The sequence below is a fragment of the Lissotriton helveticus genome, chromosome 9, assembly GCF_964261635.1.
Source record: "Lissotriton helveticus chromosome 9, aLisHel1.1, whole genome shotgun sequence".
Taxonomy (NCBI): Eukaryota; Metazoa; Chordata; class Amphibia; order Caudata; family Salamandridae; genus Lissotriton; species Lissotriton helveticus.
Genome location: NC_136070.1, coordinates 375,849,488 through 375,875,238, shown reverse-complemented (window position 1 = coordinate 375,875,238; position 25,751 = coordinate 375,849,488). Strand labels below are relative to the sequence as shown.

At 44.6% G+C, this 25,751-nt stretch overlaps 1 protein-coding gene across 4 annotated transcripts in view; it reads right to left on the bottom strand.

Moving 5' to 3' along the window:
- Positions 1 to 25,751, bottom strand: part of GSKIP (GSK3B interacting protein) — a 299,217-nt gene that overhangs the window by 22,683 nt on the left and 250,783 nt on the right. For all 4 annotated transcript variants that reach the window (XM_078660123.1, XM_078660125.1, XM_078660124.1 and 1 more), the window contains one exon: positions 17,273 to 17,533. In XM_078660123.1, the coding sequence (XP_078516249.1) occupies positions 17,273 to 17,533 (261 nt within the window). The remainder of the gene's footprint in view (positions 1 to 17,272; positions 17,534 to 25,751) is intronic.

Below are 25,751 nucleotides of genomic sequence, written 5' to 3'. Positions count from 1 at the left end.
TGTGCGTGTTTAAAGACCTGGTCCGTCAGACACTCCAGAGGCAGCCGCCAGGTGGGAACTGGGGGGTGTGGGGGGCGCCACCGGAGTCGTAGGATGTGGGCATCATGATCCGAGACGATCCTACCCAGGTAATCCGTGGAGACGACTTTAGGGAGGATCGGCGCGGAGCAGAGGAACCTGTCAAGGCGCACCCGTAAGTTGTGGGGGACAGAGTTGTGGGGGACAGAGTGGAAGGAATACAAGCGAGTGTGTGGGTGAAGGTGTCGCCATGCGTCCGTGAGAGCCCAATGCAGGGTCCAAGAGCGGAGCTTCTCTGTCTGCTTATGAGCCGGGGAGCGCTGGGGCGGGGGGTGTGAGCGGTCCAGGGCGGTGTCGAGTGTGCAGTTGTAATCCCCTCCCAGAAGCCAAGGGGTAGAGGTGAACTGGGCTAGGATGCCCGTGAGGTGGTCCCAGAATTTGTCCTGCTCTATGTTTGGGGCGTAAATGCTACCCAGGAGGACTGCTTGACCATCGAGGAGCCCCTCGAGTAAGGCATATCTGCCCTCCTTATCAATCACCCGGCGAAGTTCTCGGAAGGGGGTCCCTGGCTTGACCCAGATCAGGCGCCCCGTGCAAACGCGGAGTAATTCGTCACGCAGATTGTGCTGCGCCATTTTGCCTGTAATCTGCCCACCTCGGTGCTGGTAAGGTGGGTTTCCTGTAGGAACGCAATCCCGGCAGTCTGACGTTTGATGTAGGAGTACACGGAGTAGCGTTTCCGTGGTGTGTGTAGGCCCCGGACATTGAGTGGGAGGACGTTAGTGTCCGAGTGTGATGCCGCCATCATCTAATATGTGCACTATAGGGGGAAAGCACCTATTTGATCCGCCAGGAGTAATGACAGGGTAGTGTGTGCACGCGGATACGCACCATGCTTTGAACGGGGTGGGACCATAGTGAACCGGGGAAGAAACTGGGGATGGGAAACAGTCCCAATACATAGGACATGTCACCGGTGGAGACATATCCAAACGAATACCCTGCTAGGGGGTGGGTATACCAAGAAACTGCGGGGCGGCAGCTTGTGTACGTGCGAGGCTGTGCGCGAATCGGGCCTTTGAAGGAATGGTGAATGTCGCGCGTTAGCCAACATTGTACATTGATGGCAGGAGAGGCGTGTTAAGGGCGAAGCACATCTGTGTGAGCCAGATGTCCACAAGGACGGTAATGAGACACAGTCATTTCAAGGATGCACCTGATTGTCCATCTAGGATAGCGTCCGCTGTTTGTGGGGTGACCAGAGGAGGGGTGGTGGAACCACCGCCGGATAGAGTGCCATCACTATCGTTGTCTCCCTCCGATGAGAAGATGTGCGCAGGCCGAGTAATGTCCTGCATGAGGGGCGATGTCTGTAGATCGATGACAGCCTGTAGGGCTTCTTGGCGTTCCCGCAAGATCTGTGTCAAGTTCGGGGAGTCCAAAGGGGAGGAACCAGTCCCGCCGGCAGTTCCCCGGCGTGAGCGTCTCAAGCCTCGTCTGCTGGATTTTGCCGGTTTGGGATTGGGGTGGCGTTGGATCTCCGCCCTGGACTGCAAGGGACAGTGTAGGTCTGCCCAGTCCTGCGCCTCTTCCGCGGTGGTGAAGAAGATGGCAGTGCCTTTGTGCAAGATCTTGAGGCGCGCTGGGTATAGCAGGGAGTATTGAACGTCGTTCGCCCGGAGGCGCCTTTTGACGTCGAGGAAGGAGGAACTCTGTTGTTGGACAGCACGTGCGTAATCTGGAAAGATCATGATCCGGCTGTTTTCCACTTGCAAGGGACCCGCCGACCGAGCTGCTCGAAGTACTGCGTCACGGTCACGGAAGTGAAGGAATTTTGCTAGCATCGGTCTTGGGGGGAGTCCCAGTTTCGGTTTCCGGTTTGGTACCCTGTGGGCACGTTCTATGGAGAACGCAGTGCGGTCATCGGCTGGGGTGAATGATTTAATCCATGTTTCCATGTATTCCAAGGGGTGGAGGCCCTCAATGCCCTCCGGCAGGCCTAGGACGCGAATGTTGCAGCGTCGGGAACGGCCTTCCAAATCGTCCGTGCGCTCCTCCAGGGTCGCCATGCGATGCAGGACCTCCTGTAGTGTGGTTTGCTGTGCTCTGACCGTGGGTTGCAGATCGGCCAATGTCGTTTCCCCGTCCTTCACTTTATCTGCAAGTTTCCTGTGATCGTCGCGGATCAGGCCAATGTCCGTGGTCAGGGTGCTGAGTCGCTCCTCCATGGAGAGCCGGGACGATTCAATGGCCGCCAGTACCTGATCGAGTTTTGCCGAGAGAGTTGGGTCGGCAGGTGGCGCGGTAGATTGCGACCATGCCCGCGTTTGTGGCATATTTTCAGGGGCAGTCTCGGGCACTAGGGTGGGCTGCGTGCCCTTGGGTTTCCCCATGGTGGCGACGTCCGAGGTAATCTCCTGGTGAAGACCGTGGGGTAAGTGGAGGCGCCCCACACGTGCGTCGCTCGGGCTGACGGGGGTAGGGCGCAGGTCGCTGCTCCGTAGGTATGCGCCGACCACAGTGAAAGGAGGATCCAACGAGGAGCGGTATGGTGCAACCTCCTCGCTCGTGAGGAGCGGCCAGCCTGCGAGGGGAGGTCCAGAGGCGGTGTTCCTTCCACAGAAAGGCAATGCGGGAGGCAGCAGGGGGCCCCCTAAGTCCCACAACCTCGTAGTGGGAGCAAGGCGGTCAGCGGGGTTCAGGGTGGGTACTTCGATGAAGCGCACCAGAGTCAGGCAGCCAACCGCAGTGGAGAGAAGAGCTGACCACCCAATGGGGCCCCCCCAGCGGGTCCCTGCAGAGGGAGCGACAACTGGCGCACAGGCATACAGGTGTCCTCGGGGAGCGGTCGCGGGAGAACCTCACTGCACGTCCCGATCAGGCGCCATCTTAGGGTCAGGCACAGTGGATATCGCAGTAGATGCAGGGGATCAGCGGTGATCTAGTCTCAGGAACAGGGCCCCAGGGCACAACGCCTGCAGCACGCACCTTATCCAGGAGGGAGATCGCCGGGCAGCACTCTGATGCAGGGGCTCCACGCCGGGAGCCGGGTACACAGGGACAGTGGAGTTGTGACAAGTTAGAGTCCTACAGGACAGGAGGCAGGTCCCCGCTGGTAGGATGTGTCTCGTGGGTGGTCGCAGCAGCCTCCGACGCCCCTCAGTAATCGCCTCCGTGCAGGGGATGAAGGTAGGAGGCGGCCGGGGACAGTCAGCTCAGAATCACCGGGACGCGGCGGCCATCCCAGGATCTGACGCGCGTCTCCGACGAGAGTATGTCCCTGTCTTCTGGGGCCGCCAGCGAGGGTGCTCGGGATGTAGGGCGTCAGTAGTGGTCCAATCCCAGGAATGGGGCACCAGTTCTCAGCACCTGCAGCCAGCACCCCGCCCGGGAGGGAGATCGCCGGATAGCACACCGGTGCTGGGGCCACGCGCCGGGAGCCGGGCGCTCAGCTACAACGGGGTTGCACCGAGTGAAAGTCCCACGGGGCAGGAGGCAGGTCGCCTATAGTAGCTGCAATGTCCCACTACGGCCGCCGCCGAGCAGGGGAGAACGTTAGATGGCGGCTAGGGATAGCAGACTCCGATTCATCGGGTCGCGGCCGCCATCTTGGACTCCGGCGCGCTCCTCCGGTGAAAGTGAGAGTATCTCCCCTCTCCCGTGGTCGCCAGGAAGGGCGTTCAGGCTCACGGTGCACTGTTGGTCACCAGGTGTGTTCCGGTCCCTAATTCCGTTGGTGATGGCTCGCCGCAACCACTGGAAACGGGCAGGATGCGGGCCCGATCGCGGAGCCTCAGCAAGTCACAGCCGCCATCGTGGCTAGCCTAGCCACGCCCCTTCTGGGCTATGTTGGTTGTGCTCCAAGTGATCCTAGTTGATTAGGTTCAATGCCCAGATGCTGGGCTAATAAATTGGATGGAATCAATGTCAGCCGAGGTGACCTTAGCAAGTGATGAAAATACAATGGCCTAGAGAATACTATCAAAGGTTTTGGCCATTTAACCCTGCATTGTTTCTGGTGCTGGTTTGATTGAATAAGGCTTCTAAACCTAAATTAGCTCCTCAGGTACTTTTAAAAACAGGTGATCTGGACCTTCTTCCTTAGGTGTTCTATGTTAGACACATTAGTAATTCCAATTTGGCTAGCTCCTCTTCAAGCACTCAAGTAACTCTAGGACGGGAGAGTAGCTAGCAATAGTGTGGCAGGTGAAATGGCACCAGGGCTCAGGGCTTTGATGGGCCCACTTCAACTCAATCAGCAGTTTCTTTTTCAACCAAACCCAGAGATTGGGGGTTGGGGTCAACTTCCCTGTTTGCTTTAGAGCTCATTGCGGCCTTTCTATGCCGGGGCTCCAAGACTGCTAAAAAAAGAGATATTAATTGCATGTTTAATTTGAAACATATTATTCCCTTCTTGACAGCTCATAGAAAATAGCTTAACTGCATTATAAACTGCCATCAAGTAAAAAAATGTATTTGGATCCAATGCCATCATATAATTCACACTGCATTATTTACAGTTTAATCTGTGTATTCTACCATCAGGCAGTTCTAGTACTAACTAGGGAACAGAAAAGCACCAAATTCGCTATCACAAACTGAAGACGAAAAACACTTCCCTCGTTCCTACTCTTTGTAATGATTTGCTGTAACAAAAGCGGCTATAAACACGTGTGAGCATAGCATTATGGGTGGAAGACAAGCCATTAATCTGTTTATGTGCACAGAGGCGGAGTCAATGTTTTTTGCTTGTGATAGAAACAATTCCTAGTACCCTAAAACAGATTTATTGAACTAGGGAATTTGTTTAGGTAGTGTTAATCATATAGCCCCCCTTTATGCTGAAAATAGGTTGGTCACCTTGAGACCCATGAGGTCCTAATTACTTGAACTGCTCAATGAATAGCTTGCAACAGGGCGTTGCAGTAGTCCAGCCTACTTAGTATTACCCCTCTTGAGATCAATGACCTGGCAGGTATATCGAGTAGAGGGTATAGCTTCCTAAGAGGACGTATCAGAGCAAAACAGGTTCCAATGATTTTATTCACTTGGTTTTCTAGAGCTAGTCCTTGGTCGATGGTCACACCCAGGTTTCGTACTGGCACAGGATTGCCTAAATGCTTTTCCATGGGTGGCGGCCAGAAATTCGATGGTAGGGACACTGGAATTTTGTTGAAGGCGCAGCAGAGAAATTCAGTTTTATTTCCATTCATATTCAGTTAATTGGAATTCATCCAATCAAGGATGCCAAGAATGCATGCTTGAAAGTTTCTGATGGTATCCTCCTGGTTATTATTCAATGACAAAATTAGTTGGGTGTTGTCTGTGTAGTTGATTCATTTAACAATATAGGTTTTTAGGAGTGTGATCAAAGGTTTGATGTAAACGTTAAACAAGATATGGCTAAGGGAAGAGCCCTGAGGGACACCATGTGCTGTTTTTCTAAATTTGGAACAAAACGGGGAGAGAGATACGGCTTGAATGAATGAAATGAAAAGAATCTTGTATCGTGCAACTAAGCCCGAAGGCATCAAGGCGCCTAACAGCAAATCCATAAAAACAAATAAACAGTAACTACTGGTACGCCCTTGCAAACAGCCAAGTTTTCAGTGCTTTCCGAAAAAGCAACACGGAAGACTGAGATTTAATTTCATAAGGAAGGATATTCCATAACTTAGGGGCAATTGAAGAGAAAGCCCTACCGCCCCATTTGCTCCTACGGAAGCGAAGTACCACCAGTAGGCTCTTTGAGGCGGAGCGTAAGTCTCTGCCCGGTACATAGGGTAACAGCAATTTCTTGACACTCCCCGCACCCTTACCGGAGAGTGCAGCGTAGGTCAGGCAGAGCGTTTTAAAGATGATCCTCGATTCAATAGGAAGCCAATGTAAGGCCTTCCTAGCTGCCGTTGCCGACGCTAATCTAGGAGCGTCCAGAACAAATTTGGCTGCCGCATTTTGGGCAGTCTGAAGGCGCTGTATCAGGCTCTTGTTCATGCCGGTGTATAAGGCGTTACAATAATCAAGTCGCGAAGCGACAAGTGCTACCACCACTTGCTTCCGCGCCTGAGGAGATAATGTTTTATTTTTCGAAGTATTTTAATGATACCCCAGCAGGTAGCAACAGTTCTGTTCACCTGCAAAGTCATGGAGAGGGCGGGGTCAATCAATACTCCCAAGTTCCGTGCAGACTCCGTAGGAGTAGGACCGGTCCCCAGCGAGGGCGGCCACCATTCAGGTGACCAGATGTTATTGTTTGGGCCCAACACCAAGATCTCAGTCTTCTCACCATTCAACTTTAGTGAATTATAGATCATCCACTGGGACACTGCTTCCATGCAGTTCCTAAAGGTGAATGGTGACTAGTTACCCAGATGGGAGAGGGACACCAAGATCTGTGTGTCATCAGCATAAGAGACTACCTCCATCCCAAAAGATCTAACCAGCCTGGCAAGCGGGGTCACGTAGATGTTAAACAGGGTCGGACTTAATGCCGACCCCTGTGGAACCCCACATTGCACAGGCAGGGATGGAGATAGGAACTCTCCCAGCTTAACCCTCTGTTACCTCTGGTCCAGAAAGGAGGCCAGCAGACTCAAAGCCGCCCCTTCCACCCCTATCTCCCTCAGGCGGGATGTTAAAACCGAAGGGGATAGGGTATCGAAGGCGGCTGTCAAGTCCAAAAGGACCAGGACGGTGGTATGTCCCTGGTCTACCTCCATGCGGATGTTGTTCAGTACAACCGTAAGGGCTGACTCGGTACTATGATGCCTCCTGAAACCATGTTGAGATTGATCTAAGAGACCCGAGGAGTCAAGAAATGCCGCCAGATGTTGATTGAGATGAGTCTCCAGCATCTTAGCCGGAGCTGGAAGCAAAGAAATGGGGCGATAATTCTTAAGCACCTCGGGATCTAGTGTAGGCTTCTTTAGGAGGGGTTTGACCACTGCACTCTTCCATTGAGATGGAAAAATGCCCTCTCTCATAGCCCTATTCATGATGTTTAACAATAAGGGCAGTAAGGAGTCTCTACACTCCTTCAGGACTTTAAGAGGGCATGGGTCCAGTGGGGACCCCGACCTTGTCTTATTTAAGAGCAGGTCAAGCTCCTGATAAGATAGAGGCGGAAACTCGGACAAACTCATAGAGGTGGTAGGGAAAACCTCCTTCGAGAGCGGGAAAGAGGGGACGGGCGGAAGAGGGGTAACGGATCTCTGTAATTCGAGATTCTAATAAATGTCCGCAATCTTCGAGTGGAAGAATCCTGCGATTTTATCACAGAATTCCTGGGAGCTTACTGTAGGGTCCGGCATCTGTAACGTACAGAGCGAGTCCACTATTTTGAAAAGATCCCTGGGAGAGGAAAGAGCCATTGTAAGGTTAGCAAAGTACTCTTGCTTCACTCTAATGATCTCCATCTTGTATTTCTTGAGGAGTTTCTTATGTTTATCCCTCTCCTTAAGGTTCCAACTCGCCCGCCAAAGCCTTTCTTGCTTCCTGCACCCCTGCCTCATGAGCCTAAGGGGCTCCGAAAACCAAGGGTGCAGAAGGTTTCTTTCTCGCAGAATAGCAAGAAGAAAGGGGAGCCAGCACATCTACTGCTGCACTAATGGCTTTGGACAAGTCAGAAGCGGCTAGATTGACATCCTCGTAAAGATCCGCTTTGTGATTTTGCATCAGAGGGGCCAACGAATCACTCGTGATCTTCCTGAGGTTCCTCCTGGATTTGGTTTGGCTAAGGACACCAGTCTTCGCAGGTATCGGGGCGACCCGGAGCTCCAAAGCAACAGCAAAGTGGTCTGACCAGGCCAGAGGGATGGGATCCTCTATTTTGAGCCTATCATCATTAGAAAAAAACGTGTCCAGAATATGACCCGCCTGATGAGTGGGATGTTTAACCAGTTGCGAAAAATCACATGCAGACAGTGAGCCTAAAAGGGCCAAGGAATCTTAAGATTCAGGATTATCCAAGTGAAAGTTTAGGTCACCCAGAACAGTCAGATTAGCAAATCCGAAATAGGGCTCTAGAATGTTAAGAAGAGACTGAGTGAAATCTGTCCTGGGCACGGGAGGTCTGTACACCAGGATACCCACAATAGGTGCGGCATAGGGAGATTTTATGAGAAAATAAAGGGCTTGAAAGAGGTCGGAGGGCCTGGAGAGTTGAATGGTATGACAGGTATGGGAGGTCTTATAGAGGATTCCAAGGCCGCCTCCTCTACGCCCCACTCTATCCATTCTAACTAAAGAGTACCCATCCGGCACAGCCTCTACCAAGTCAGGTCCCGAGGACTCAGTGGCCCAGGTTTCATTAAGGAACACCCATGTGGGCTTTCTTGCTGTGACGAACTCACTAAAGGCGATGTTATTTTTCACTAGAGATCTAGATTTAATCAGAAAGCCGGATTCCTTCAGGGGAGGAAGCGTAGGGGAGGTGGCAAAGAAGGGGGGGGCCTAAAAGTGAGAGCTGGCGGTAGCTTACCACAAATGTTAAAGCAGTTACAGTAAAAGGCGTCTCGGAGAGTCTCCGGGGAACAGGAAAAATGGCATGGTAGCCATGCAGTTCTCAAACGGTTGAGATCCTGGTGAGAATACAAAGGACCTGCCAGAGAAGACATATCGAGTCCACCCAGGGACCAGAGTCTCCCGCCCTTTAGCCCGTCCTTAGCGCGGACGGGCGCAGACAGGCTGGACTCTGGCGTGACTCCGGCGTCACTACGGTGCAAACGCTGCGCGTAGAAAGGGCAGCTTTATATGCAGGTCAGCGTGTCCTTGTAACAGCTGGTCTGCTCACAAAAATGGCGCCGCCAGCCGTCCAAGTCTCCCACCAAGATGGCCGCAAAAAGCATGAGGAGAATCAAGGGACCCGCCAAAAGTGCGGTGCTGTTACCAATTATAGTGCAGGTAGAGGGACTGCACAAAGACCATTAAAAACAGGGTAAAATACAATTAAAATTAAACAATATAGCAAAAAGGAATTGCGTTGGCAGATAGTCCGCCCTGCAGCGCGCTGTCTGCTGTCTTGTCCAAGCGTACGAGGAGTACCTGACAAGGCTTGATAGCGGATATACAGGTATGACTTTAGCTAGTTTAGCATTGGTCCCCCCACAACCGCTGCTGAAAGCCTGGATAGGAGAATGTGATGGTTAACCGTGTCGAATGCAGCTGATAGATCTAGGAGGACAAGGCCGGCCGATTGTCCGTTATTGATGGTCCTCCGTAGTTCATCGGCTGCGCAGATAAGGGTGGTCTCGGTTCCATGACCAGGACGAAATCCAAATTGCTCCTCCTCAAGCCATGCAGAGTCTTCTAGATGTTGTGACAATAGTGAACTTATGTCCCTCTCCAAGATTTTTATAGGGAAAAGCAGATCGGTCTAAAATTAGTCAGGTCAGCAGGGTCAGAGAGCTTTTTTCAACAATGGTTTTACTATTGCTTTCTTTCAGCAGTCAGGTACGTTCTGGGTTTCCAGAGAATGATTGCAGAGTTGTCGAAGAGGGCCTGCCAACTCTTCTTCCAATACTAGCCACTGCTTTGGAGGCATGGGGTCCAGCGGGGATCCTGATTTAATAGCTCTATACAATATTTTAAAGGCTTCACTGGAGATAGGGTCCAATCCAGTGAGTGTCACCAGTGGTAACTCGGCTGGGAGAAAATCTAAGGCGGGAGGGGCAAGAGATAGTTTTGGTTGAACGGGGCTGTGGGAATGAGCATTTGAATGTTTGACTACTGGTATGTTGTTAATACCTTCCAAAATGGTTGCGATTTTACTGTTGAAATATTCCGACAGGTTGTCACACAGTGTCTGTGACGGTGTGATCACTTGCTTGAGGCGGGGTGGATCGGTGAATTCTTTGAAAATTTCAAAGGTTTTTCTCGCTTTGTTAGGGGCCGTGATGATCTGCCCATAGATGTAATTTGCTCTAACCTTCCTTAGTTTGTTTTTATATTTGTTCAATTTATTTCTTAAAGTGAGCTTATCCCCCCTCGCGGTAATGGAGTCTCCATTTCCTTTCCAATTGTCTACATTTAAGTTTGGCATTTTTCAACGTGAGGTCGTACCAAGGGGCTGAGAGCTTTTTTTGATTTCTTCTGGGTAGTCAGGGGTATAGTTTCGTCTAGACTTTTTATAATTTCCCATTTGAATCTATTATAATTCACCTCCATCGAGTCCGTTGATGAAAAGTATGAGGTTTTAATAAAGGGTTTATTTTTGATTTCGGGGAGCCTACTCCAAGCTCTACCTTCTACTGAGTTTACAGCTGGCTCGGTAAGGGAACAACTTTTGGCCATGTGCAGATAAAAAGTAATCAGCGAGTGGTCAGTCCAACAGAGAGGTGTGATTTCCTCTACCGATGTAAGATTTTCAGGGGAAAATATAAGGACTAGGGTATGGCCTGCTAAGTGTGTAGGGCCAACGACCTGCTGTTTAAGGTCGATGGTTTCACAGGTACGGTGCAATTTCTTGTATGTTACTGACAGACTTTCTTCTGCCCAGAAGTTAAAGTCTCCCAACAGAAAGAAATTATTGTGCATGCTCCACAGATTGGAGATTGTATCTAGGAAAGATGGAAGGGCAGAGGTTACAGACGTAGGAGGTCTGTAACAGAGGACTCCTGTTGCGATGTTTTCTTTCCTGGCCTTTAACTGAAACCCTAGCAGTTCTATTCCCTCTACGTTGTCTATGGGGAAAATGTTAAAAGTCCAAGTTGTCCCTGTGGAGGATACCTACTCCCCCCGCCCTTTTTACCAACTCGAGGTTTAAGGAACCCTTTAAACCCATCTGGGCAGGCTTCACTTAGGTCAGACAGGGAGTCTTCTGTGGACCAAGTTTCAGTGATGAACTGTGCATCAAACTTCCCAGTGTCAAGCAGTATGTTAACTTCTACCGCGTGTTTGAAAAAGATCTAGCATTCAAAAGGCCACAGATTAATTTAGCTTTAGAGCCCTGGTTGCTATTATGGTCCTCATGAGAGCTATCATGATTTGGAGTGATCTGCTTACCGATACGCGCAAGTTCAGCATATGTATAGCGAAGTCTTTAGGTTGTGTGGTGCTGGGATCAGCAGCATGGCTGGTGCTGAGCGCGATCCGTGAGTCTTCTGTGCGCATGCGGCGCGCGTCTGCTGCACGCACGCTCCAGCCTGTTCCTAAATAGCGTCTGAGTGACGCAGATCGAGTCTGGGGCGTGGTGTAGCGGCCCCTCTGAGATACGGGTGCCGTTACTGATCAAAGTTCAAAATAAGCAATTATCTCCGTCTGCTCGTTCAGAGTCGCGCAATCAATTAAAGAGCAGGTTCCCCAATTCAGTGCAAAAGACCGTTTTAAAACCCCCGAAAATAAACATTTCAGATTCAATTCAGTACAATTAAGCACAGACACAGTTGAAATTATTAGCAGCTCATAAGTCTTACACCATAGTGGTGCACGCACGCTCCAGCCCACTCCTAAATAGCGTCTAAGCGATGCTGATCGAGTCTGAGGGCGTGGTGTAGCGGCCTCTCTGAGATACGGGTGCAGTTACTGATCAAAGTTAAAAATAAGCAATTATCTCCGTCTGCTCGTTCAGAGTAGCACAATCAATTAAAGAGCAGGTTCCCCAGTTCAGTGCAAACGTCTGTTTTAAAACCCCCGAATATAAACAGTTAAAATTATTAGCAGCTCAGAAGTCTTACACCATAGTGGTGCAAGTAGTGCATTGCCATAATCCAGGCGACTCATTATCAGGGCCTGAACCAGAGTTTTCCTGGCCTGTCGACGGGTCCAATGAAAGGCGTTCTTAAGCATTCGCATGAGGTAAAAACAGGTTCCAGTGACTTACTCACTCATAGCAAGATTGTCGTCAATAAGAACTCCTAGGTTCTTTACATATTTTTTAGGAATAGGTGGGAGGGCCCAGCTCCCATGGCCACCAGTCGGCTGACCAGGCTGAGTGTGCTTTCCCAAACAGGAGGATCTCCGTTTTAATCATGTTCAGCTGTAAAAAGTTGTTATGTCATCCATGTAGATATTTTCAATAGGCATTTCTTAAATTTAGCTTTGGTCAGTGTCGGGTCATGGTCCATAGTGATTACCAATTGTGTGTCATCGGCATAAGAGATGGTTTCAAACCTGCATGACCTATTGAGTCTTGCCAGGGGTGTTACATACACATTGAAGAGGGTGGGGCTCAGAATTGAGCCCCGTGGCACCACTTTATCAAAGACTGCAGATGCCGATGAAAATTCGCACAGCTGGACAGAATTTGTACATTCAGATAGGAAATCTTTCATCCATTCTAGAGCTTTATCCCCGATACCAATTTCCCCAAGTCTTTGCACCATGATATGATGGGAGATGGCATTGAAAGCAGCTGAAAGATCCAAAAGTACCAACATGGCTGAAATCCCTTGTCAAATGCCAGTTTGATGGTGTCCGTTACTTCTACTAAAGCAGTTTATGTACTATGTGAAAACCTGATCGCGAATGGTCCAGCAGGTGATTAGATTAGAGGTATGACACCAGTTGAGAATTTTCTAAGGACTCTAGAATTTTGGAAACCAAAGGAAGCAGAGAAATGGGTCTATAGTTTGCCATAAATATGCGGGGCACATGATTGGCATTAGTGAGAATCGTCCAAAAAGAGGACTTATTTTCTGTTTTTCCATGTTTAAAAATAAACACAGACAGGAAAGCAGATGGTTTTCAGTCTTTATTTAGCTGTGAAAATCAGTAAAAATAGAAAACTGGGAGCCTTACAATTAGGTTGAATACTCAAACTATCTTACAAACCGGGTGTCCTTAGATTGAGTTTTATTAGCGGACCACACAAATGGAAAATTTGATGAAATGATTAGATGGTCATCAGATCGGCCAGCACTGACTGCGTCATAGAGCTTTTTTCTTTTCTACTTTAAGCCATGTTCTACAGAAGCTCAACTGCTGTGCAATATGTAACAAAACACTGATAAAGCAAATAGATTTTGCATAGACAAATCTAAGGGCTTTGCCAAGTCTTGTTTTTCTTTCAGCTATTCAGCGCAAGAGCCCTTAGGAATGCACATGTTTATAAATTCCACAATGTGTTCAATTGCATAGCCATTAATCAGGATAGAGGTCCTTATGTATGGGTTTTGGAAGCTTCCCAAACTACGACAATTCAGGGTAAACTGGATTTGGAGACAGTTCATCGCCACTGTCAACCTGCTGGGCAAGATAAGCTGCTGTACTAGATCAGCGGTTCTTAACCTTTTGACTTCTGTGGACCCCACAATGAATCATTACTAGAATTCAGGGGTTTCCACCGAGTCATGTTGGTAGCTGGGAAACCCGGCCTAAACAATTTCTCTTATTTGAACCTCAAAACAATGTGCAAAAATACAAAACAAGTAAACATCAAACAAATGCTCAAATATTGAAATACGTTGTTTAATTCACTACCAAATATAGTAAACGTTTTAAAATGTTCAACTTTGCCTCTTTATTTGTAAATATTGTATTTATTTTAATTCATTATATTTCAATAATATTTAATTTTATAAAAACCCCTGAGTAGGCCTCACAGACCGCAGGAGGTCTTTGGATCACTTTGAACAAATTCAGGTTGTCAGGAGTCTAAAATGTTGTCCTCAATGACCCCCTCAAACCATAAAAGAAAAACATGATAGAAAACATGGTTTCCGACTCTTCATTGAAATTCTGGTGTTATATGGGAAAAGAGGTCTACACAATGGCTGGTACCCATGCTTCAGGATGCGTTCAGATGTATCCTTCAGAGTGTAAGCAGAAGCATCACTCACTATGGATCAACTATAAACTAGCTCTGCCTCTCAAACAACACTTCACTAATCCCGTAAAAAAATCACTTCTCTAATCCCGCCCATCTAGAGTATTTGTCATGCATAACCATTAATCAGGATAGAGGTCCTTATGTATGGGTTTTGGAAGCTTCCCAAACTACGACAATTCAGGGTAAACTGGATTTGGAGACAGTTCATCGCCACTGTCAACCTGCTGGGCAAGATAAGCTGCTGTACTAGATCAGCGGTTCTTAACCTTTTGACTTCTGTGGACCCCACAATGAATCATTACTAGAATTCAGGGGTTTCCACCGAGTCATGTTGGTAGCTGGGAAACCCGGCCTAAACAATTTCTCTTATTTGAACCTCAAAACAATGTGCAAAAATACAAAACAAGTAAACATCAAACAAATGCTCAAAGATTGAAATACGTTGTTTAATTCACTACCAAATATAGTAAACGTTTTAAAATGTTCAACTTTGCCTCTTTATTTGTAAATATTGTATTTATTTTAATTCATTATATTTCAATAATATTTAATTTTATAAAAACCCCTGAGTAGGCCTCACAGACCGCAGGAGGTCTTTGGATCACTTTGAACAAATTCAGGTTGTCAGGAGTCTAAAATGTTGTCCTCAATGACCCCCTCAAACCATAAAAGAAAAACATGATAGAAAACATGGTTTCCGACTCTTCATTGAAATTCTGGTGTTATATGGGAAAAGAGGTCTACACAATGGCTGGTACCCATGCTTCAGGATGCGTTCAGATGTATCCTTCAGAGTGTAAGCAGAAGCATCACTCACTATGGATCAACTATAAACTAGCTCTGCCTCTCAAACAACACTTCACTAATCCCGTAAAAAAATCACTTCTCTAATCCCGCCCATCTAGAGTATTTGTCATGCATAAGTGAGCTATCAATGGAATGATAACATGTGGCATTAAGAAAACGCTTCAAAATTATAAACAAATATGAGCAGAACAACCCAGAAAAGTACTAAGTTGCAGATAGCTACTATGCTTTTAATTAAGTGAAAACTGTTATCATAAAATTCAGCTATTATATAGGCAACGTACCTCTTCAGTCCTTAACTTATACCAATGCTCCTACTCCCGAAATCACACCAACACTCAGCACCTTGGTATGCTTGAACCAAGAGAATGGACACCTTCTAACTCAAATTCAAAATGTAAATCCAAGATCCTGCAAAACCCCAATATCCTCAAGGGGTCTGCAGTTTCGCTCACACAAATCACAATGCATTCTTATTCAATCCAAATCCAATTATATGTTTAATATCCTAAGATTACAACCTCAGTCACATGCTCTTCACCTTCTACATGGAACCCCTGGGGGTTCTGATCACACAATACAACTCCCTCCTTGATCAGTTCACTGACAACTCTAACACAAAATGTCATGGGTTTAGGACAGTCTATGCCTCAAATAATTAATTACACTGTCCACACTGGAATATTACTCTACCTTGGTGGTAAACCTGAAACTCAATCCAATAACTTGCTACAACCTATGGATACACCACATTTCAACCACAGATCCATGCATGCCTTTGTAGAATAAACCTGAATGACTTCTCTCCCTGCCTCACCACATGGGCAAGGTCTCTGGTTTTCTACAAATACTCCAACTCGACCTTCATGGACGTATAACCTAGATAGTATGTATGTCCCCACCTAGCTACCTTCAAGGAATCCAATTACTACTCACTAAAAAACACAGTTGGAGTCCTATTCAAGGGGCACATCTCAGGCTTAAAATTTTAGGAAAGGCCTGAAAGTTCTACAAAAGTAATCAAATTGTATGAATGAGAAATTGCTTGGTTCAAGAGTAGGTAAACTTTGAAAGAAAAAAAAACAGCGCACAGAATGAGCAGGAAGGACTTGAAAGGCATGAGACTGGGAATTTGGGTGAAAATCCCATTGATAAAGAGAACAGAAGACTTAGGAAGCAGACATCATCTCAGGACCATCTGAGAAAGTACACCAAACTATTACCGGTCATCTAAGTTGCAGTAGTTGTGAAGGTCCTGGACTCAAGAACCAATAAGCTGGTTTCTAACTTGCTTTAGTCTGCTGGGCTCCAGTTGGGTTTCAGGCTTTCAGGGTAGGCTATGTTCGGATGTGAAACATATGAATGTTGTATCCTGGAGACTGTCAACCTTCATGTTGCTCCTTATTATCCATGTACCTCAACCACCGCAATCCTCACAGATCAATGGCACAGAGTTTAAAGGAAGTTTGCCCAGTATGGCCAGGACATTCAGACAAAGGAAAACAGCCCTGGTGAGGGCGGAGCAGCATGATGAGCAGCACACGTACCATGGGAACACTGGACTGGTGTACAGCTCTCCTCTTTACCCAGAACAGTATGTCTCCCCACTACCCTAATTGTCCTTGTCTTCCTCTCATCCCTACTGTGTCTGTTGTGGAGCAGTACCATCAGCTGACCGTGGTCATCTTTCAAAGACCTAATCAGCTACACTTTTATCAGCATCCACATCCCACTGAGACATGGAAAGGCAACACGGATAGCAGAATACATGGAAATAAAGTAAAGAGTTAAAGCGCAATAAGCATTTAGTACACTGACGCTGTAAAGATAATACAAGAAGCTACTAAATCAAGCAGGTCCCTATGCCACGGAAATGAAGACCGACATTCATGCCTTCTTTGTCTAGGTAGTCTCAATCTCCACATGGTCCTCAGGGTGCTGGATGTCAGAGGGAAATTAAATGAGCTTAAAATGCAAGCTCCAAGCATATTCTGCATAAGGTACCATGTTCATTATGCCATCGAATTACTAAAACATACTAACAGCTGAAATTGCAATTGGCGAGATTAATGCATAAACCTACATGTTACTATCAGAACTGCAGTAACACAGTGTATGGAAAGCATGTGCCCTACAGTGCACCTACCTGAGAACCAAGGACAAGAACAATGCAGTGCAATAATAAAACTGTAGGTGAAAAAGCTGGGAACAGAGGTGACAACAAACTGATGGTGTTCCCCTTAGCAGTGATCGTGCTAGAGCGGGATAATAACGGTTGTCCTCTTGCACTCAATGGACACTGTGACCCAGGATAGAGCTCCTTATTACCCTGCAGGTATAACATTCAGTGTCCACCGGGGGATGCAAAGAGTGTTTTCTCCTTCAGCCTTCCCGCCATATACTCATATTTCCTCATCCTGTCAGAGCAAGCTCCCCTCAGCACCAAGAACAGGGAGAGGGCACAAAACACACTCCATTTAGCAACTTCCTTGGACCCCCAACACATCTTCAGTTAAATAAAGTAAAACAAATAAAGTCTAATTTAAAGCATTTCAAAAAGGCACTTCCTCCTTAACACCAAAGTTTGAATTAGTTGTGCCCTTATAATTCATGGTAATTGTTCATATGAAAAATAAAACATTACAAATATAGTAAAGATCAATATTTTATCAAAACATTTACCCTGAGTCCAGCTTCCGTTAACTCCAAGCAGTATCTGGTGCCTTCCCTGATTTCCACATTGATATATGCCACATCCACAGCACTGGGCAGATTTTTAGAAACAAACATGTTGCCAACAGCAAACAAAACATCATTCACAACTGCTTCTGCTTCTAGTCTCATGTCTTTTACGTCGACTCCGTCAAAATCCTTAAATTCAGAATCTTCTTCAAATCCAGAGTTAATGGGCAAATCAATAGGATTAAAGTCCACTTCCATACTCTGCAGAGACGGAAAAAATGTAAGAACATTCACAAAGCAGCTCCCAATTCTAATTAAGAACAATACATTAACAGGTCAGTTTTTGCTAGTATGACTATGTTCTTGTGAAAGAGCGGTTACATATGTGATGGAAATACTGGTAAAATGGTTGTTTGTTTTGGGATTTAACATGCAGATCATGAAAAAGTTGCAGTTATTCATTTAAAGGCCTCCTTGGCTTTCACAGGAAAAGATCTGAACAGATGGTTTCATCTTAGAAAACAATCTTAATAACAGTTTAGTTCTCAAGTCAACAAAACATCAAGCATAGCTTTACTAACAATTGATAGAATCCAAACACAAATTGCACCACAGTGTGCTTTCTGCTCGGTGTACGTTGCTTAGTATTTTCTGTGAACTTTCTGTCTTTTCATATGAATCAGGTAGGATTGAGAATGATAAAAACAATACAAGAGGTAAAAGAACACCAACTTGTTTGGCAATATTTAGCGTTTCTGTCCTCCGCATGACGCACCTACCTCAAACTCACCACCTTTCAATTAGCATTTCCTCTATTCTTTGGCCGAGATTTTCTTTGAAGTGGTCTAGAAACCTTCAGAGTAGCTCCCAGCCTGGAGTTCATATTTAATGGACCACTGGAATAAATAAGTGTTGCGTTTTCCTTTTAAAAGTTAAGGAAAGGCTATGTTTATTTCACATCAGGCTGCAGATAGCAAAGCCTGATGATGAGCAGTGCTTCACTCAGATTTATGACCCATCTGGGTCACAGAGGTTCAGAACTGAAGCACTGAGGTATTTAACTCTTCAATAAAATGATATATTTCTGAATGCTTTTAAATGAAATTTAAAATGGAGAGTTAACTTAATGATTAAGTTAATTTTTAATTTTACATTTCTCTTTCAAAGTGTCACATTTACAAACAAGCAGGCACCTTGCTCCCAGTGGCATGTAGACACAGCGCCATAATTAACCCCTTCCGTGCGGCGCACGTTCAGCCGACGTCGGGTGCACTACCTCGGTAGTGCTGCGCAAGTCCACTGAACGTTCCGGCCCCGCCCGCGCAATAGAATGTTCCGCACCAGCGCGGAACGTTCGGCGCAGCGGAGGGGTTAAAACTGAAAAATTACATTTTCTTTTAAATGGGAGACATTTAAAGTGAAGAATAATGTTTCTATGAACGCTTGTCTTAATGTTCATCTCCGCTCTAAATTAAGCCAATTAAGTCCCAATGTTCTATGAATCATGTTTCTTCGCTTTAAATTACTCTCATTTAAACAAATGACTGTATTTTCCTGTTATAAATACGGCACCATGACCACGGGCCACTGGGAGCAATATGCATGCTGTTTGTAAGGGGAATAGCCATGACAACGCGGGGATTACCCCGCACTGCCATTACAATGTGGGGATTACAACGAAAGTCGTTACAACGACTTTTGCTGGAGGGCGCTGTTGGATAGGGAATAGTTTAATTTTCTATACAACATCTTCCCTACTGTCAATGTGGGCTGGAGTTGGAATAGAAAATTAAACTATTCCACTATCCAGCGCCCTCCAGCGAAAGTCGTAACGACTTTCGTTGTAATCCCCGCGTTGTAATGGCATGCGGGGTAAAAGCCCGCGTTGTAATGCCATACAGCCGTTTCTAAAGACACTTTAGCATGGGAGAAAATTAAAATGGTGAGTTTATGTAATGCATTTAAACAAAGTCAACTCTTCAGTTGAACTTTCACCCATTTCAAAGTGACGCATTTACGCACAGCAGGCTTCTAGCTCCTAATGGCTGGTAGACCCGCTATCATATTTACAACTGAAAAATACAACCTTTTTTTTTTTTAAATGGGAGAAATTTAAAGTGCAGAAAAGTGTTCCTTGATATGAACATTTTGGCAGAACATTTTTCTGCACTTTAAATTTCTCCCATTAAAAGAAATGGTTGTACGTTTGTGACAAAAGGTATGTCCTGTGCCACAAATACATACAAAACAGGCTCTCAGTCACCCATAAATCACATTCATTCACACACGTCAATACATCCCCACAAAACATGCACTCACTGATACACATGGCATCCCTAGCACAGTATTATCAGGCTCCATGGACATTAGGTTTAAAATCAATGACCTGAGCGAGGGGGTGTCAGGTAACAATACGCAGGTTACTTAGCCTACGGTTTTCACTGGTAAGAAGTAGCTCTTATTACAGAAAAGGTGGGAGATCCCCGATTGAATGACTTCAGATGTACAGCCGCACTGGTAATAGTTCTGCTTTGTTCTCTTTTGCCTGCACTAGCAGTTTACTTGCTTTTAAAAAGATGTATGTTCTCTAGGGGTATTAACTGAATATTGAATTTTGCAATAGGGGTGTTTAAGTGTGGTGCCATTTTGCATTTGAAGTACTGAGAGTTCCTGCTGCCAATGTTACCCTTGTCTAACTGTAATGTGGTTGTAATAAGGGCTTGGCTCCGGAGATGTTAGCCCCTACATCGTACTCACAATCTTTCCAACAGTATTTCCTCTTTTTCTTTGGCTGCCATCCTGGATGTATTTTTTTAGTACGGTCTAGTATTTGGAGTATTATGCTGCTAATCATAATGGTATTTAATGCCAAAAGCAAATCAGTGTTTGCCTGGGTGTAGTGATTGCATGTTCCTTTAAATGGAATTCTTTCTATGTATTGTGGAATGTTTTCTTACAAATGAATGTTCTAATGTGTGTACTGAAACTGGAGTTGGGATTTCATTCTTTGGATGAACCTTCCTTCCAGCTGCATCTATTCTTTACCGCTCAGGAATAAATACTATTCATTTCATTTCTTGGAGTTCTCTTTATTTACTTTGGATTACTACTACAATTTTGGCGACATGGATGGTTTTTGAAAGAAAAAGAACCAGATTCCTATTCTACAGTTCATCGTGACATTAAGGAGTTAAGTGACTAATTGGATTTCCTATCCTAAAAGAAACCGTGTTACTGACATCCTCAGTCACATGTGTACAAGCTGTTAACAACGTGGTGTCATTGGAAAGATTAACCTGATTCCGGTCGTGAGTACATTTGGTGTGTGACTGTGTTATTTAAAGCCAAGATTCAAAGTTTGCCTATGTAATTTGGGGAACAACTGTGTGATTTTCACAGAGCAGTTAAGCATAAAGGAATCCAGTGATTAATCGACAAGCTCTGTACTTTGACAGTTGTATTCAGCTAAAAGTTAAGCAGCGCGACTGTGAGCAGCCAAGACTGAAGGGAACCCAATAATTAACTGGCTCAACTCGACAGTACTGGGTACTCATTTGGGAAGAGGCTTGTGAAAGGAAATTATCCGGTTTGAATGGCGATTTTTTATTTTTTGTACTTTATCAACTTCAAACAGTGAGGTTTCTACCTGCTGTTTATCTTTGAAATCGGCACTGCAACGGATCCCGGGCAATAACGTCCTGCTTTGGAACGTCTCTGACGTGGTTCTCGAGGAAGCTGTGCACAGCATTTCATCTCCATCTTGGAATCACCACGTCATCACGACGCGTTAGGACACACGCCACCTAGCGTGATAGCATCATCACGCATCACGTCATCCAGCGTGATAGCATCATCACGCATCAGCCTAGTGTTTGACGGCCATTTTGAGAAAGTGTTGTTTCGGGTTTCCTTGGCAACCACTTGCGTTGTGGATATAACGGAAGAGGCAATTTTCGGAAAGGAATTTTAGCGGTACTTTTATATATTGCACAAAATTAGCGGTGTAACTCACAAGGATTTTCGACTATTCTTGGATTTTAATGCAGCTGGAAGTCTAGAACAGTACTGGAGGACACCTTTTCATGAAGTGGTTATTTCACGATTTGGAGTTTCTATATCATCATATATTATTTCTTTTTCACTAACCCAATTTATTTTGCAGGTTTTACTTAAAAGATTATTTTTTTTTTTAACCTGGTGCATCACAAACTGCCATTATTCATGAAGTGATTGCGATAGAATTCACGAAGTGGTCGTATTCATTATTCTACAAGTACAATATTTTACATGTTGTAAGACATCATTCACGAAGTGGTTGCTTTCAATTTTTCAACGAGTATTATAACTAACAAACTGTGTTTTTGGTATTTCTTTACAGGAAGACATCATTCACAAAGTGGTTCATTCAATATTCAGTTGTTGGTTCACGAAAACATTGTTCATGAAGTGGTTGTTTCAAATAACTAACTAGTTATTGTATTAGATATTTTATTTTCACGAAGACATCATTCAGGAAGTGGTTGTTTCAAATAACTAACTAGTTATTGTGTTAGGTATTGCTTTTTCACGAAGACATCATTCACGAGGGGGTCGTTTCCGATAACTAACCAATTTTGTTTCAAGTGTTTGTTTTCTTTTAAGCATTCAATTATGGCACTGACAACGAGCGCATCAAGAACAGTTGCAACCAGTGACAAAAATCCATTGAATTTACAGATCAATTCACCTAGAGAATTTTTGTCATTTTGTGGAGAACCTGTTTCCTGGGTGGATTGGAATGCATTTTTCTTAAATTACATTGCTAACTTAGAGGATGTCAACGGTACAGAGGGTTTGCGCATTCTTAAAAAAATGCATACACATGAAAGAACAGTAGGAGATTTGGATGTTTTTAAAAATGCATTATTAGATTTGCATGATTTTTTTTCTTCCTCAGTAGCTATTGCTGAATTTCTGAAGGAATTTATTTCAGTTTTGGAAAGGTTAACGAGGAAATGTGAATTTGCTCAATTACACAATGATCTAATCCTTGACCTAGTAGTAAGGTATACCAAAAACAAATCCTTGCAGGACAAGTTAATGGTCGAGGGTAATAAATGTCTTAAAGATATAATTGCTTTAGTTAATAAGACAGAAATGTCTGATCGTTGTGCTAAAGCTACATCATCGCAGGGTAACAGGATGCCAAAAGAAACTGTGGGGAAGGTGGTAGAAGAGGTAACAGGTATAAGAATTTTGAAACCAACAAGTTTGAGAAAGTGAAAACTGATTTCCATGTTAGAAGGAAATTTGAGGGTATTGAGCAAAAGGTGTGTAGCAACTTAGTTTGTTTTGGATGTGGTAGTTATTCACATGCAGTTTTCTTTGAAAAATGCCCTGCTAGATCTGCCAAGTGCTGGGAGTGCGGATTGATGGGACACTTTTCGCGAGTGTGCAACAGGAAGAACAAGAAAATGTAAAAAAAAAAAGTGATGTATGTCCAACACGAGGGTGATTCTTCTTCATCAAATTTGGACAATAATGTTGTTCAAGGAAATTTAGTACAGAGGAAAAAAGTTGTTTTAAATACCTCTAATGACTCATCATTTAATCCTTTTTGTGATATTTCTTTGGGTGGAATTAGAGTACAATTGGCAGCAGATTCGGGTTCACCGTTCACTGTAGTGCCACAAGAGATGTGGAAAAGTCATTTTGTGGACAAAATAGGATGGTGGTTAGAATCCTATGATGTTACTGCCGAACGTTTTACAGGCGGGAAAATTGATATGCTAAGGTTTAGAACCCTCATGTTTCGTTTTAAAGGAAAGCATGCTATGGGAAAATTATATGTTGCAAATAATGGTCCACCGGTATTAGGGTGGAAAGACCAAAAGTCACTGGGCATCAGCTACTGCACTGTTTCAGAGGTTGATGTCGAACTTTTCTGAGGTTGTTGTCTTCCAAAGCAATATTCTGATTATGGGCAAGGATAAGATTCAGCAGAATACCACTTTAAGGGAAGTTTTGTCCATTCTCAGAATCAAATTTCTTGGGTGTTCAAAGCAACAATTGTAAGCGTTCAGGGAAAAATGTAACTTTCTTAAGACGAACGACGTATGCACTCATTTAGGGCAGGAAATGTTTTTTTTAAGATCAGACCACAAAACTTTACTTAGAATTCTAGCTATGGAAGATTTATCCACAGCATCAGGTAGAGTAGCCAGGATGTCTATATGACTCAAAGATTTCATTTATAATGTACAGTTTGTTCCAGGCATCTCAGTAGGCATTCCTTACTGCTTAAAGAAATTGCTCTAAACCCGTGGCGTGTTTGGTGTGTTGCTGCAGTATTTCAAGATACTCTGTCTGAAGCTTATGTGGGAAGAGGAATATAAAGAAGACGAAATGTTGCGTGCAGTTTTTAGTAGATTTATTAAGGTAGGGTTATTCAGGGATGGTATAAGAATGTTAAACTGGGTCCCAAATTTTAAGGTCATCCAGGAATCTTTTGGACCAAAAGACGTATTAAAATGTATTGATGTAAGCATAGATAGACTTGTTCATATTTGTTTTTAGTGTGAAACTTCGGGCTAAGCACAGAAAATGCTTAATTCACCGTCTTCTTTGTTAGATTGTACTAGTTTGCCGTAGCAAAGCTTTGCTATGGATATTATGGGACTCATGATTTAACTGGACGGTGTGATTAGATACATTGTAGTGTTCGTGGACTTATTTTCAAGATGGTTTGAAGTGAAGGTTGTAAATAAGTTGGATACATAGTTTGTGTTTAGTTTCTTAGAGAGGTGGTTTTTTTTAAGAGAGGGTGTTCCGGCTTTTAGTTTGAAAAAAGGAGGATGGTGAGGGCACAAACACAGTTTGGACACAACAGCTTTGATAGTTCTACACAAAATTCTATTTCTTTGGGGCTACACTGTAAGCAGGTTTGTGAAGGTTTAGACTCCTTTATAGGTGAGATTAGTCCTGACATATTTGGACAACAAGACTTACAACATCTTGAGCTTTGTAGCCAGTGGATTGGGATGCTGACAAAGTTCAGCAATCTATTTTTAAGTCACTAGATAGAAATGAAAATTATTATGATAGGAAACATGGCACTAGGGAGGTAATATCAGTGTTGGACACATGGTACGTGTTAAATCTGCAAGGAAGGTTGGAAAGTTACACTCACAGTTTTTTTTCTTGAACCCAAAACTGTTGTAAGGGTTATGAAGAATACGGTCCAATTGGATGTTGGCACGATTCATCATATGAGTCGGTTTGCGTTAGCAAGCAAGACTGGTTTAGAAGGGAATCTCTGTAGTGATTTGGATAGGGATTATTGGTGGTTGGATGTGTTTTTTTGTTTTTTTTTCTCTGTTTGAAAAGGGAGATGGTGTTGTGGGGTGAAGATTCTGAAGCTCAGGATTGTTCACAGGTTCCTGTTTCTTTGGAGTCTCCAAGTGGTGTGTTTACTGAAGGTTCGTTGTTTAACATTTGTTGTATTTATTGTTTTTATTATTAGTTTTTTTTATTGAAGATGGGGCATGTGTAGTGATTGCATGTTCCTTTAAATGGAATTCTTTCTATGTATTGTGGAATGTTTTCTTACAAATGAATGTTCTAATGTGTGTACTGAAACTGGAGTTGGGATTTCATTCTTTGGATGAACCTTCCTTCCAGCTGCATCTATTCTTTACTGCTCAGGAATAAATACTATTCATTTCATTTCTTGGAGTTCTCTTTATTTACTTTGGATTACTACTACACTGGGACACGCTCAGAACTTGCTATATTCACGATTTTACCATCGAACCTTTGGTGCCTCAAGAGTTTATTCCCAGAAGTCACCCCTTGCTGTGCAATGGTTGTAGTGTTGACATTGTCCCAAAACCGCCTAATCTCCCTTTAGGCTAGCCACACCACCTCCAACCTTCCATCTCAGCACCACAATACCTCACAACTGACTGCTCTTTTGGCTCAGTTACTTCTTCAGGTTACTTCAAGTCCTACGATTTATGTTTATGCTTATATGACTTTTCTAGTTCAAAATGCCTTCATAAGTGTCCTTCACACTCTTCTTTTGAGCCTTCACTTTCTCCTAATGTTGTTGAGTCTAGAGTCTATCCCCCACGCTTTAAATGCGGTCTTACTAATGCCCTTTTATTTATTTTTTGAATGCCTTGGACATTCATGATTTAATACTTATTTTTTTAATAAGGAAGAAAAGGGGAAGGGGGAAAAGCATACCCTACACATAGCAAAGCATTGCGAGAGTGACCGACATATACAATAGATCTCATAGCAGAAAAGGCAGCCGCAGCAGCTCACATCAAAGAAAAGAAAGTGTTGGTCATGCATAGAGGCCGCCCATACCTCCCGCCAGCCATATGGCAGATTTCAGAGGAAAGTCACTCACAAATGAGAGGCAATCCCTGGAGTCGGTTGGTGACCACATCCACCAAATCTACAGCCACATCCAGCATCTGCAAATACAGAGCGA